Here is a 15,490-nt window from a genome sequence, read left to right on the forward strand (position 1 = left end):
ATTATATAAAGAGAGAGAGAGAGAGAGATGCCTCTCTCAGTCACTAACTAGTCAGTCTAATACAACACTCACATTTTGTTTTCATAGCAATGAGAGAAGAAAAAAATCGTTTGGAGACTTTTAAGGACTGTAACTTCAGTGTAAACAGTCATGTACTTGCAAAGGCGGGTTTCTATTATACTCATAAAGCAAATCTTTTAGAATGTTCAATGTGCCATTTTCAAATTGATGCCACGAACGTAAACAAAGATGAAAATAGAATCATTGCTTTACATAAGAAAGAGAAACCAGAATGCACATTTAATCAGAACGTGAAAAGATCTATTTCTAAGAAGTTTGATTCATATGACAGTTTACGGTTTGAAAAGGAACGTTTGGATACCTACATAGATTGGCCACTTGAATGGTTAGAACCATCTGATTTGGCTCGTGATGGCTTTTACTATCTGCGAACAAATGACCACGTTGCTTGTGTCTTTTGTCGAGGCATTGTTGGTTCCTGGGAAAGAGGAGACACTCCCAGAGGCGAACATCAGCGGCACTTTCCCCATTGTCAATTCATTCGAAACCAACCAGTGGGAAATTTTCCACTGATATTTAATGAAAAATTCGAGGGTTATTCCATTCCACTGAGAAATAGTAAAAATTCGTCCTATAGACAAGGAATAGATGTCTGTGGTCTAAGTCCTATGACAGACAATGGAATAGATGTCTGTGGTCTAAGTCCTATGACAGACAATGGAATAGATGTCTGTGGTCTAAGTCCTATGACAGACAATGGAGTTCACCAACATACCATTGCCAAGCGAAAAGACTACTTAACACTTGAAAGTCGCCTAGCAAGCTTTAACAATTGGCCTGAACGTGTAACACAGAAACCAACTGAATTGTCAGAAGCTGGATTCTTCTATTGTGGTTTAAGTGATCATGTGCGCTGTTATCATTGTGGGAATGGACTTCGAAACTGGGAAACTGATGATATACCTTGGGATGAACATGCTCGCTGGTACCCAGAGTGTACCTTCCTCTTCTTGATGAAAGGAAAAGAATTCATTGATCAGGTATGTCAGCTAAGTAACTTGAAATGAAGGTTGACTATTATTATTGTAATCTTTATAAAGCCATTTGTAACATTAACTTTATTTTTTTTCAGGTTCAAGGGGAAAGGCCACCTTATGAGACAAACCCTTCAATAACCCATATCAATGAAGATCAACACAAACTTATTAAGGAACTAGACATAACTAAGCACCTTATTTCAATGGGTTTCCAGGAAGATCATGTGATGACAACGTATCATAATCAACTCAAAGAGAAGGGGTTACCTTTCTTTGACATTGAGTCATTTATTGAAGCAGTCTTACAGTACATGGAAGACGAAGTTAGAAAATGTCTAGTAAATAAATTGGCATTGGCTGAAGTTGATGTTGTCCCAAGCCCAGCCATATCTGATAGAAATGAGTTGGCTTCTGACACAAACCAACAAGTAGAATCATCTACAACTTTAATGGAATTGGCAATTGACTGAAGTTGATGTTGTCCAAGCCAACCAATGTCTGATGGAACTGAGTTGGCTTCTGACCAAAACCAACAAGTAGAATCATCTACAACTTTAATACAGCCTATAGTAGATGAATTGGCATTGGCTGAAGTTGATGTTGTCCCAAGCCAACCAATGTCTGATGGAACTGAGTTGGCTTCTGACCAAAACCAACAAGTAGAATCATCTACAACTTTAATACAGCCTATAGTAGATGAATTGGCATTGGCTGAAGTTGATGTTGTCCCAAGCCAACCAATGTCTGATGGAACTGAAGTAGAATCTACAATAGTTGATGAATTGACATTGACTGAAGTTGATGTTGTCCCAAGCCCACCAATGTCTGGTGATTCTAACCCACAACCATTATTTGGTAAAATAACTGATCAAGTTGCCACTCTCCTAAAGTCAGAAGGTACAATTAGACACAGAGTGATTGAGTGTAAGATTTGTATGGAGAATGAGAGTGAGTTAATGTTTTTACCTTGTAATCACATATGCACTTGTTTCAAATGTGCATCAAACATATCCACATGTCCAATTTGCAGAGCTGAGATAAAATATACTATTAAAGCAATTATATCATAGTAAAGAATGTTTTAGATGTGTGATAATGATATGATATGTACGATTCGAGAGCAATACTTGGATACAAAAATATGTCCACACCTACAGTAATAAGGATGATTTTAGACCATTTACATAACATAATGTATCCTATCTATCAACCCGGCTGGAAATATATGAATTTCAAATCTTATTATTCCTATAATAAATACCTTATAATTATTATTGACGAAATATTATTCCACTCCCCAGATATAATCTCAGATGAGGAAAAGTTGTAGTTTAGTTATACCAATGTGTGTGTGTGTATCCTTTCAAAATAGATATTTCTATTTTTTTTTTGTCTTTAAGGTAGTATAAAAGTGTCACTAAGGTAGCCTGCAGCAGAACACAGTTTATGGATTAATTGTCGCAATCCAAGCACGCTACACTACATACTACCTCTTGATATAACTTTCTAGACAGTGAAAGTGAACAAACAAGCAGTACTACTCAATCTCTGGCGGAACTGAAGAAGCAAACAACCATTCCACAAACTAGTCAAGCCAATCAACCAACTTGTCTGTCAACTGATCTACAACCACCCAACCAATCTGTCCATCAACTGGTCTACAACCACCCTTTTTCTGTTGGAAGTTTCTTTCTAGGGAAGTGGATAACAATTGATCATATAAAATAAGAGAGCACATACTGTTTTTCATAATGGTTGCACCATATGAATTTGATGACATGCAATTGTCAAGGTCTTTAGTACGTGTCTCAGGCAGAACATCCACTTTCGCTGCTACAGTTCCAGTGGACCCATTGCCTCCGAATTTAGCAGGACCCAGAACACAACAGCAACTATTGCTGAATATTAATAAGCTGAAACATGAAAACCATATTATTCAACAAAATTTGTCAGTTTTGTATGAAATGTTTAAAGAACAGGAGAAACAAATTTCTATGTTGAGAAGGAGTATAAGGGAATGGAGCATCCAAAAAAGTTCCTTTTCCGAAACCACTATCTCCTCCTACTTACTCAACACACCCACCGTCCCCTACAATTTCTATGAGAATCAGGTAATTGTCACCTGATCGTAGAATTATATTAAATCAATAATTAAAAAAAAAATGAGTGAAATTGTTAAAATAATCTTGAATACTATAACATTCCCAGACAATGGTTCCTCGGGTTTGAGAGAACGTATATTCATAAAAACTCTTATTAACAATTTTGTTGTTGTGAATGATGATGATAAAAGAATAATTCTATTATTGAATAAAATGCTTCATTTGTTTACTATCTCTGATCGATATATTAAATTAATAACCGAAACATATCCTCTTAAGAGTCAGAATCAACAAAAACAAACAATAGCTCTTTTGAATAAAAAATGTAATGAATGTGAGAATGAAAAAAGTGAATTAGAAATTAAATGTGGAAATCAAGATGCCACAATAACAGATTTAAATACAAATGTGAGAGATTTAGAACTTACTATTGTGCAGCTTACAGAGAAATTAGGAGACCAAGAAAATGAAATAGAGAATTTAAAGAAGGAAAATTCAACTCTTCAAGATAATCAAATGAAGCTTAGAATCCAATACGATAATGAAAAGAAACAGTATGAAACAGAATATGCAATTATGTTAGATGAGAAAGATAGACAATTTCAACATATCTCCGAAGACAAAGACAAACAAATAAAAGACTTAGCTGATGAAAAAGAAAAACTAACTGATTTAATAAATTCAAATAATACTAGTATAAGTCGTCAACAACAAGAAGAATTAAATAGGAAAATAAATACAAATTTAATGTCTCTTAAGGAATACCAACTAAAATTAGCTGCATGTGAAAACGATATAAGGATCCAGAATATACAATTTCTGGAATGCCAACAAGCCTTACAAAAATGCAACTATGATAAACAATCAGACCAAAAAGAATATAATAATTTATTAGTATCCCAAAACAATTATGTTCAAGAATGCCAACAAAAACTACTAGATTGTGAAAATTCTAAAAAAATAAAGTATGATGAATATAATACATTAGTAAAGAATATAAATGAAGCAAATAAATATAATATTGAAACATTAGAGCAACTTTATACAAAACCTACATTATCGAATAGCGATATAATTCATTGTTTTTCAAGCATATTTCCTTTAAATGATGATAATGAATCAAAAGCAACAGGAAAATCACAAATTGAAGCAATAATAAATAAGTTCATTCATCAGTTAAATACCGAACGTGATAACTACATTCACGAAGAACGTGAAAAGGACATTAGAGATAGGATTTCCCGTTTAAATTATATTAATAATAATGATCTACGCCAAAATAATAATATTCTTAATATTTTTACTAACGAGGAAGAAAGAAATTTATTTAATCAAATATTAGAAAAATTTAAAACTAATATTATCGATGAAACAGTATATGAACACGAACGTCAAATAATACCTTATGTAAATGAAAATGATCATTTAAAACGTCAATTAGACGAACCTAATTATGTTGCTAAATTGTTAATAGATGCGGTGGCATCAATAGTTTTAGTTAAAGAAAATATAACCAAACGAATTGTTGACCTGGAAAAAGATCATAAAGGAACGAATGAGGAAGTTATAAAAGTTTATGCATTCGTTACTATTCTATATACATTATTCCAGAAGGAAATAAGGCAAGATTTGAATGCAAATAATGTACAACGCTTTTATTACATTATCTTGAACGTGATTCGTAAGTCCCCTTCTGATAATATTCATGAAATACTGGCTTTACAACAACAAAATGATTTACATGTTAAGACCTTACAAGAAGAAAATGAAACAATAACTTCTAACCTGTTGACCATTCAACAGACAAATGCTAGTCTCCAGGATTCCAACAAACAAATGCTTTCAGAATTAAGTGAGACAAGAATGCATTTGTCGATGATTAACCATGATGAGACTTCGGTGGACCCCATAGAATATGAAGAAACTCAAATGAATAAATTCACATTAATCATCCAAGCTGTCACTACTCAGCTCGATGCTTACTTGGCCGGGACATGCAACAATAAGTATTTAAGATCAGCATTCGAAAAACTCTCAATGAGAAAAATGTTTTGCAAGAATGAAATGGCGAAATCTGAAATGATGCAATTATTTATTTCACTTTCAAATCATATCTTCAAATTTATATTCTGCGCCCAGTTCTATAAGAATCTTGTCACGGTAATAAACGATAATATTCTTCGGCGTTCCATTCAATTAAACCTTTATTTTTCAAGAGAAATGTATAACCACAAAGATATGCTATCTGAAATATTGAACATACCGATGATAAATGAAGCTATAGAAATAGCACCCGTTTTCCCAATTCTATACAATATTAATAAATTAACACTGATAAATGGTACGTATTTTATAAGCAACTATGAGGATAATAATCAAATAGTGTCTATCGATAACGAAAAGAAGAATTTAAAATCGATTGCGTTATTACACGAGGCTAATATGGAAGCAGAAAAATCGTGGTTCCTTAAAAACCTAAAAGTTAAGTACAAAAGTGTATTGGGTGATGACAGCATTTTAAAAGCAATCGCTTCTCAGAAAGTTTCTTCGCCTGAAACTGTTGAGAAAACAACCACACAAAAAAGAGATAAAACGAACTTAAAAGACGCAAAACAAAGGACAAAAGATAAGACTCAAGGCAGGCGACAAGTCGAGGCATTAACAGAGAAAAAGAATCTAAAGGATAGACATATAAACACTATAAGGGGAGGAATAGTTGAAAATAAATAAGAGGATGTCGATGGTAAGCAGTCAACTCATTAGAGAAAGGAATTTTGTAAATACCTCCCCCCCCCCCTAAAAAAAAAAATAAAAAAATAAGAGACATCAGAGATTGGAAAAGGGGTTCAAGTTCATAGTAAGTGTGAGTTTGTAAAGATTTGCCACCATTCTCCAGTGTGTAATAAGCCAAATCAACTCGATGAGGATCTTTGGTGTTATGGCCAATTTTCACACAGGCATTACTAACCTTGTAATTAACCGAGATTTCAAATGACAAGGTATATTTTAATTGTTTTGGATTTCATCAGGTGTCTGATACTTTTGAGAAAAAATAATATCACATATTATATTTGTATGAGGAATAAGCTTACATTCTAATTCCATCTGAGGAAACAGCGTGAGTTCTTTCTGAAGAGAGCTTTTCGTACCACTTTTTTTTTTCTTTGGAAGAGCAGCGAAGAGTGTGTGACTGGCCGTCAGTGGATGGCCGGCGGCCATGAATACTTATATATGGCTCAGCTGACACAGTGCTTAGTCAGAACTGGCCGTCAGTGGATGGCCGGCGGCCACGAATACTTATATATGGCTCAGCTGACACAGTGCTTAGTCAGAACTGGGACTTTACGTTGTACTAGTCTAAGGAAGATCAGCAGGCAATTCCCAAAAAATAACGAAAACATTGTTGATATTTTCAAGCTTTATTTTATGTCATATCCTATATCAAATGATGATTCTTCAGTTATCACAAAAATATATTTATTATGAAAATGAACATGAGCTTCTGATCAATCACATCCATCATAAAGGTGAGCTTATATATGTCGATTACTTTAATGAAGTTATAGCCAGTGTAGTTTTGAAGATGGTATGGCGGCATTCAACTAAGCGACTCTCTAATTATTGAGTCACAACTGCAATATACAACAATGCTGAGTTGGGGGATGATGGGGGGGGGGGGGGCTAGAAGGGCAAAAGATAAGCGAGTTATGGTAGGTGGCGACGGAAACACTGCAGTTAGTCTTATTCAACTCCTGCTAAGAGGTCCACACCTTCTGGCCAGGCTCCGCATCATATCGAAAGGTTATTATAGATGGCTCTCTCAGTTACAGAGATATTTAATATACTAATGTATGTGTGTATGTGTCTTATTCTTTTTCAAATATTTTTTTTTTTTCTTTCACGGTAGTAACCTGTCCATCAACTGCTCAACCACCACCCAACCAACCTGTCCATCAACTGGTCAACAGCCACCCAACCAACCTGTCCATCAACTGGTCAACAGCCACCCAACCAACCTGTCCATCAACTGGTCAACAGCCACCCAACCAACCTATCCATCAACTGGTCTACAACCACCCTTTGTCTGTTGGAAGTTTCTTTCTAGGGAAGTGGATAACAATTGATCATATATAATAAGAGAGCGCACAGTGTTTTTCATAATGGTTGCACCATATGAATTTGACATGAAATTGCTAATAAGGTCTTTAGTACGTGTCCGAGGCAGTGGCTATAACAGAATAACTGATGGTTCGGTTTGTTTAGACTTAGGCAGAACATCTACTTTCGCTGCTAGAGTTAGAGTGGACCCATTGCCTCCGAAATTAGCAGGACCCAGAACACAACAGCAATTATCTAAAAGAAGCAACATTGGAGTAAATTCAACTGGAGCGGCAACTCCATCATCTTCCACAGTAGGTCAGACTGTTGTTGCAACAACTTCCCATGAACTCAGTGCAGAAAATGCCAGTAGAAGTGTAAGACCCGCCAGACTCAGAACACATGGACCTATCAGTATTTCCCAAGGAAGCGACATTGGAGTAAATTCAAATGGAGCAATAGGTCAAGAAAATGCTGGAAGTAGTACCAGACCCGCCAGACCCAGAACCTATGGACGTACCAGAATTTCCCAAGGAAACGAGATTGGAGTAAAGACTGTTTCAACTTCCCAAAAGCGTCCTTGTCCCCAAGACCCAAGTGAAGAAAATCAACCCATAACAACAATGAAGGAAATTCTTCTTGCAAGTAAAGGGTCCCGTATTTTAATCTTGACCCACCAACAGGTTCATCAATTACTTGCCAATACGTTGACCACAGAAAAACTTGTGCTGGATATGAATAATCTGATCCAAGAAAACAAAGTTCTTAAACATAAAGTGTCACTTTATCAGGAAATCTTTAGAAACCAGGAGAAATTAATTTCTATTCTTAAGAAAATGGGAATAAAGGTTGCATAAATAATTATATGATTATTTAAGATGATTTTTGTTGAATTCATAACATGATAAACTCTGTCAATGTTTCTGAGGTCAATAGCATATGTTATCACAGAATACTTTATGCTGTGTCATATATATTACTTTGTAATGTGAATGTGGATTTGTGTGTATGGTTCTAGTTGAACCAATTTTCATTAATAGTATATAAAAAAAATATTAATATGCAGTATATATCTGGGCAAACTATTCCAGATTTAATCGATATAAGCAATAATTTTTTTTATATTTTTCCCCCATCATCATATTCCTCACCTTTTAATCAAGATATGAAAAATATTATGGCTTGTGTGAGTATTTTAGTTCAAAAATTATTTAGTGAAGCTAATGTAAATCAAGCAAATATATATGTAATAGATAATAATGATAATAATAATAATAATAATTATAAACCTCTGCCAATAAATATATTTAATATAAATTCATATGTGGAGGTAGGTTTACTAAGAAAAAATAAAGAATCAACCAAATTAAAAATACATTTTTTAACTACTAGTGATGAAATAAAAGCTATTTTAACTATTCAGTAAAAAAAAAATATTTTATGTTGATATATAGAAGAAAAGACACAAGGAATAATCAGTATAAAAGATGCTGTGTATAGACAATGATTTAAAATACGAGCAAGAGCGATTAGAAACATTTATTAATTGGCCTGTAAGTAACCCAAAGCCCAAAGAGTTGGTAACTAATGGCTTCTTCTATCTGAAAAAAGGAATAGAATGCGCTTGTGCATTTTGTTATGTCTATGTAAATTCTTGGGATGATATTTTAAATGATGACGATTATTTCAATGAAGATATAATACTCATTTTAAATAACAACACTATTAAACTTAGTGAATTTCATAGGAGAATAAGCCCTAAATGTCCATTTTTGAAGGGCGAACCAGTAGGTAATATTCCTATTGAATTTTCATCTTATCTCATAGAACCCAAGTATATTAAGTATAATAAAGATTTGGAATTTGAATTAGATCAAAAAAACAAATTACCCAAGGGGATACTCTCGCATAAAACTCCACATCATGAAAAATATAGTGAGGTTAGAGTTCGCTTGTCTAGTTTCAAAGACTCGTGGCCACTTTCAATAAAACATCCCAGCCCAAAAGAGTTAGCCCAAGCTGGGTTTTTTTATAAAAAACCACCTCGTGGAGATGAAGTAATCTGTTTCTATTGCAATATGCATTTTCGAAATTGGAAAGAAGGTCATGATCCATGGATAGAACATGGGCGTTGGTCAACACAATGTTATTATATATTGATCATGAAAGGGCCTGATTTTATTAAAAATATACGTTCATCTACAATCACTAAATATCCCCCCAAAATATTTTCTAATGATATAATTATGCAAATGATGAACAAATTAGATATTTTAGTAACTTTATCTAAAAGTTACAAACGCGATATTATTAAAAGAGTATTTAAAGATGTAGTAATACTCTATGGACGATCATTTAAATCATATGATCAAGCTATAGCTTTTATAACAAGATATTTATATTTTAACCAAAGAAAATTTAAAAGGATTAAAATCATAGAAGAAAATAATCAAAACGAAAAAGATGAAGTTGGAAATATATGTTTAACCTCAATGAATAATGACACAGTAACATTAACCAGGACTTATAATGAGCCCAATACAACTACTTATTGTATATCTGATCCCAAATGTGATCAGATATTGAGCTTTACTATAAAGAATTTAGGACGTCAACAACTCACAGTTTCATCCGATTGTCAACATGATAAGAATTTAATTAATACACGCTGTAATATCTGCCAAGATAAAGAACGTTGTGTTCTCATTTTACCCTGTCAACATTTTTGTGTCTGTGAATTGTGTCTTTTACAACTTAGTAACTGTCCAATATGTCGCAATTTAATTAGTCACGTAACTAAAGTATATTTTTCTTAATCTGAAATAATTTAGAGTAAAGGAGTTATTAAAAATGAAATTAAAAATATATATCTCTTTGATTTATAAAACAACAAATGAAATAGGTTTAACTAATTATATCTTTCGTTTTACTTAAAAAAAAAAATCGCCTAATGCTGTAATGATGGTATTGTGGTAATTGATAATTCTCCAATCTGAACTATTCATTAAATTCATGGTGACGTCCACCTAAACTAAAGTTCCCATTCTAAATAATAAGGTTGCGACATAGCTAGCTGGTTGCCTAGAGCAGATGCAACACTGTGTCAGCTGAACAAGAGAATATGAAATTTACGAACAATGGCTGGCTTGTGCCAAACACAGCCAAAAATATGGATCCATTTATTTAGAAATGATTATAAAGCATTTTTTTTCTTAGAATAATAGCGAATGTATTATTATTTTTTTTTTTTTGACCTAAAATCTTCAACTGTTTATGAAAATATTTCAAACTGGGGAAAAGGATAAAATTTTGGGGATACTGAAACCGAATGTTGGAATGTAGCTACTTTGTATAAAGAGATGGATACCTTCATAACAAAAATACATTTCAGTTTTTATAATTTGATTTATTAAATACAATTTTGTACAAATTTATTATAAAATTTTTTAGCTATCAGATATTCACGGAAGCTACATGTGACTGATTGGCAAGTAATCGGCCCAGTATTATAGATACCATTTAGCAATCCTTGTTCAGTTGTCACAGTCCCAATAATCACATCCACATGTGAACGTTTAATTAGAAGCTGTCGTCCAGCAAGATGATTATCATGTAATATTACTGGATGACCAAACATGTAATCACCTTTTTCATTATGAGATAAAACATTCATTCTGATGAGAGCGTCATATGTGTGCACTGGATCTCTCAAGTAAGACAAACAGGCGTTTACATAAGTATTTTGGGTTAAAGGAACCATGGGTACTTTTTCCCAATACCTATCTAAATTGAAGAGGTTATAAATCATTTTATCTCCTTTACCATGGACATTAATAAGCATGTCCACTATTTTCTTCACTTTGTCTGTAATTATTTCTCTGAAGAATTTCTCATTATGGATACATTTTTTCTTGACAATTTTTTGTTGTTGTTTTTTTTTGGATGATACCATGACTATTATGATTGCCTTGGAACTTCCTGCCTCCTCTTATACAAAAGTATAATTGACATAAATCTATATCAGATTCCTTAAATATATATATGTGTGGTGAAAATAAAATTTAATTATCTTCTTTTAGCAACTGATGTGATAAAAATCTTTTCATCAATAACATTATAATATAGTTTGTATATTATTTTAAATTTTGAATTATATCCTAGTTAGTAGATGAATAATTGGTGTTCAGGGAGAAAAGTAATCTGTAATCCCCAACTCATTATGATATAATTCAAATTGGGGAAAAGGATATAATTTATAGTTTTATCTTATAAGATAAAGGTATATTATCATCTCAGAGGATTAGTTATAGTTTGCATTCTGTAATTGTATAATTTTTGTAGTGATGCTGAAATAGACTGTTGAAAATCTAAGAGTTGTGGAAGATTTAAAATCAGTAGTTAACAAGAGTAATAATATACACGATTTTTAGGATCTGGACCAGTGAACATGGATGGTAGTGTGAAGTAAGTGTGACCGAAGTTTATTAGGGGGTACTTCTTTCTTAATGTTGATGATGTACTCTGGGTCACCTGATCTAAAAAAAATAATAAATATTATGGCTGATAAGACAAGCTGAATAAGTCAACCTAAGCTTAGTTTAATATAAAACTCGACCAAAAAGATAGTGGAAAGTGTTCTTCACAACCGGACGCCCTGGAGTCTGGCTGAGGTAACCTCGCTGTATATAAGATGGCGCGTGTCGCCGTCGTCGCCACCACAGTGTTCAAAACCACAGCAGTATAACCAACATCCTACAAGAAAACTCATTCTCATACAGCTACAGAACCAGCTATTTGAGAGAATTAATTATCTGCAGTAGAATAATAAGAATATACTGCTCATACACGTTTGACAGGGCCGGCGCCTGCTACTCTGACAGCATCTCGTGCTGGGTTTTGTATATGTACAGAAGAGTATGGAAGGGGAAGTATTCAAGATAATAGTCTTGTGTCTACTAGTTTCCACGAGAGTTGAGGCTGACACAATGGTCGGTCCCGAGAAGATCAAGGTCAAGGTCAAGGGGGACACTGCCGATTACATCCAGATGTCTGCTAATAATAACCTCATTGTTGGACATCAGAACCAACAATCAGCTGCAGGTAAGATCAGTCATCCATATATACACACATACTCCAATTGAAAGTTTATTTAAAGTCAATAGTTATGACAAGATTCTTAGACACATTAAGTAAGATAACACAAATCAAGTGGTAATTTCTATATAAGAGACACAAAATATTAACCTTACTTACGCCTTATTATCTGTTTTACAGGACTGTTTCTATCAGCAACGTATGATTCTGTCTCTCTGGTCAGTCACTCTGCCGGCTTCCCCAGTGCAAAAGAGGAAGAAGAAGAAGAAGAAGAAGAAGGAAGAATAAAGTTATTTACCGATTGCATAACACACATTCTTCACTTACTCCAATTCTAACACAGGTTATGTCCTTGAGGCAAAGAGCCAGTTTTTATAGCTGAGATGATTTCCAGTCACTGCAGTTATTTTTCCTTGTGGCAAAGAGCCAGTTTTTATAGCTGAGATGATTTCCAGTCACTGCAGTTATTTTTCCTTGTGGCAAAGAGCCAGTTTTTTTTATGGCTGAGGTGATTTCCATTCACTGCAGTTATTTTTCCTTGTGGCAAAGAGCCAGTTTTTTTTATGGCTGAGGTGATTTCCAATCACTGCAGTTATAGAGAGCTAGTTTACTAGTGTCACAACAATTATTTCCCTGTGGCAAAGAGTCAGTTTAATAAATAATAAGGCTTAGGTGAATGTATATTATTAAACAAGCATATTTAACAATAACAATATTTTTTTTTTTTAAATTTCTTCAATATTTACCATGGATGTACATTTGTATGCTAAGTTAATATTTGCTAACATTAAATCGTCATGATAACGTTGAAGGTATTTTGATCCACAGATAACTCCACTTTCATTTTCATTTTTTTCTGTTTCTGTTTCATTATTTTGAATAGTTTCCAATTCAATGTGTTTCATGTCTGAGCGTATTTGAGTCAATTCTGTATGAATTCGAGCAGCTCCTATACTACGGAATGATACAAGTTCCATGAGTCCTGTGGAAAGACCACCACGTCGTCCTCGAACTGGTGCTCCGGTCAGTTCAGAAAATACAACTTCATCTGCTCGTGAAGTGTGTATCGTAGCATTTGCGCGGTGATTGGTAACACACATATAAGAACCTTCATATAAACTAGCTAAAACTGGCTCATTATCTCTATTTAAATATGGTTCACCCGTATAGGGATTCATAAGGATTCCAGTACAAGTTTTTCGACCCCACTGTAGATGTTCAATAACATTTTCAAAAGTGAGAGTAAAAGCTGCATCCATGTAATTCAAATTATCAAAGGTATTGCAATATAAATCTGGAGCTTGTCTTTTAAGTGAATGAGGGTTAACTAAAACATCAATGGGTACATTTGATGAAAACATATCACCCTGACTCATTAATTTAATGTAAGGCATATCCTGTTCACTAACTAATCGCCCAATTACACCTTTTTGTGAAGTGGGTGTTTGTAACTTATCACCTAAAGATGGTATATATGGTGACACTGTTATCAGAGAAAAACGCCAACTTTGTAGTACTGGTAAATCTACACTATCTATTTTAAAGTACCTAAATGTAATGTAATTAGGATGATGTTCTTTAAAAGCTAAAGAATATTGAGATTTCTTCAACCGTTGTTGCCGTTCAAGGGAAGGGTGGTGTGGATCATTTACTGTAACTCGGTAGTCATTTCGACTCCCTTTTCTATTCTTCGTCCCTGTGGATACTGGAACAGAATCGTCATATATAGGCTCTTTTAAATCCCCAATTTTACCATTCCAAATAAGAGCAAGAGTATTGGCATCTATGTGAACGAATTCTATTTCTCCATTTGTAAAATTAAGCAAACTATTATCTTCTTGACACTTGGGATTAACCCCTTTTAAAATTCCCAACTGAACACCACGTTGAAGTGGGGTATGCTGATCAAAATAGGTCTGACAAAAAGTTGGTAGTGCATTCTGTCCTGATCCATAATTATATCGAACAATTGATGTTTCATAAGAAACACCTGAAAATAACCCACGGTCTATACTATCTTGTTTTACTGTAATACTGTCTTCGGGATTGTGCCAGTTTACTACTGCCACCATAGGATTTTGACAAGGAATGGGTAAAAGTTTACTCATTCGAGATGTTGTGTATAATGTATGAATAACTGTCTTTTGATGAATTTCACCTACAGAATGAGTATTGACAGAAATACCAGCATAATGACGATACGATTGCAGACTGTTACTAATTCGAGGGGGATGGGCAGCATTAGGACGGCAGCATTAAAATTAAACAGTTTATTATGAATAATTATATAGACATATTTAGATTCTAACTGATCAAGTTGTGAAGGATTTCCCACTTGTCTTAGTTGAGGGAGATATGTAAATAAGAATTTATCAGGTTGTGAATTACACATGCTGGTAGAGGCGATTATCACATCAGGTATCATTTCTAATATGATACCACATCGTTGAGGAGTATCAGGTGTATTGAGTAAATCAATGAAACCGACCTCACTTACCGTTATAGATTTAGGCTCTTTGGCTTTGGAATCTTTAGGCAATAATTTTTGTAATCCACATGCCACCAGACATATATTGGCATATGAATTAGATGAATAATTCCGACTAAACCGACCAATTTTATTCCATTCATTATTCCCGCTATTATTAAATGAATTACCACCATTATTTTCATTTAAAGTATTTATACTTGCAGAATTGCTTAATATTTTTGTTTGCGTAATACTCTCATCAATATGACCACACCGAATAGCAGTGGCTTTAACTTTCAAAGGATTAATTGCAATCATAGCTACTCGTGGTCCTGATAATTTTAATCTTATATCATTGTTCCCTTCATTCATATTATTATTATTATTATTATTATTATTATTATGATTGGATGTATAATTTTCCAAAATTTTAAGATTATTTTTGTTAGCATCGCTCCTTTTTAATCGATAATATTCCATTAAAACTGTTAAATTTTCTTGAGAAAGTGAATGGTTAAGATCTTTCAAAATTTTAACCACCTTGTTATGGAGTAGTGTAGCATTTACTTTGCGTATAGCTAGATTTAAAAAACAATTAATAAATATTTCACCAGTTGTAAAGATTGCCATATTTCCTAAATGATTAATATCCTGGTTTATATAGGAAG

At 33.7% G+C, this 15,490-nt stretch overlaps 2 protein-coding genes across 2 annotated transcripts; both read left to right on the forward strand.

The window, feature by feature from the left end:
• The first annotated feature begins 90 nt into the window (after nt 1–90).
• LOC123753052 (death-associated inhibitor of apoptosis 1-like) lies at nt 91–1,097 on the forward strand. Its single transcript, XM_069335604.1, has one exon. The coding sequence runs from the start codon at nt 210–212 to the stop codon at nt 1,086–1,088; it is 879 nt and encodes a 292-aa protein (XP_069191705.1). The 5' UTR covers nt 91–209; the 3' UTR covers nt 1,089–1,097.
• A 164-nt stretch (nt 1,098–1,261) lies between these two features.
• LOC138370999 (putative leucine-rich repeat-containing protein DDB_G0290503) lies at nt 1,262–6,197 on the forward strand. The gene is made up of 3 exons (XM_069335642.1): nt 1,262–1,516; nt 3,599–4,841; nt 6,190–6,197. The coding sequence occupies exons 1-3, from the start codon at nt 1,262–1,264 to the stop codon at nt 6,195–6,197; spliced, it is 1,506 nt and encodes a 501-aa protein (XP_069191743.1).
• The last annotated feature ends 9,293 nt before the right edge of the window (nt 6,198–15,490 follow it).

The sequence above is a fragment of the Procambarus clarkii genome, chromosome 34, assembly GCF_040958095.1.
Source record: "Procambarus clarkii isolate CNS0578487 chromosome 34, FALCON_Pclarkii_2.0, whole genome shotgun sequence".
Classification (NCBI taxonomy): domain Eukaryota; kingdom Metazoa; phylum Arthropoda; class Malacostraca; order Decapoda; family Cambaridae; genus Procambarus; species Procambarus clarkii.

Bases quoted from the DNA above. Each gene is read 5' to 3' on its own strand.
- LOC138370999 (XM_069335642.1), top strand. From the start codon at position 1,262: ATGGGTTTCCAGGAAGATCATGTGATGACAACGTATCATAATCAACTC. The intron at 1,517-3,598 runs GCAATTGACTGA...ACTATTGTGCAG, and splicing joins CTACAACTTTAATGGAATTG to CTTACAGAGAAATTAGGAGA.
- LOC123753052 (XM_069335604.1), top strand. From the start codon at position 210: ATGTGCCATTTTCAAATTGATGCCACGAACGTAAACAAAGATGAAAAT.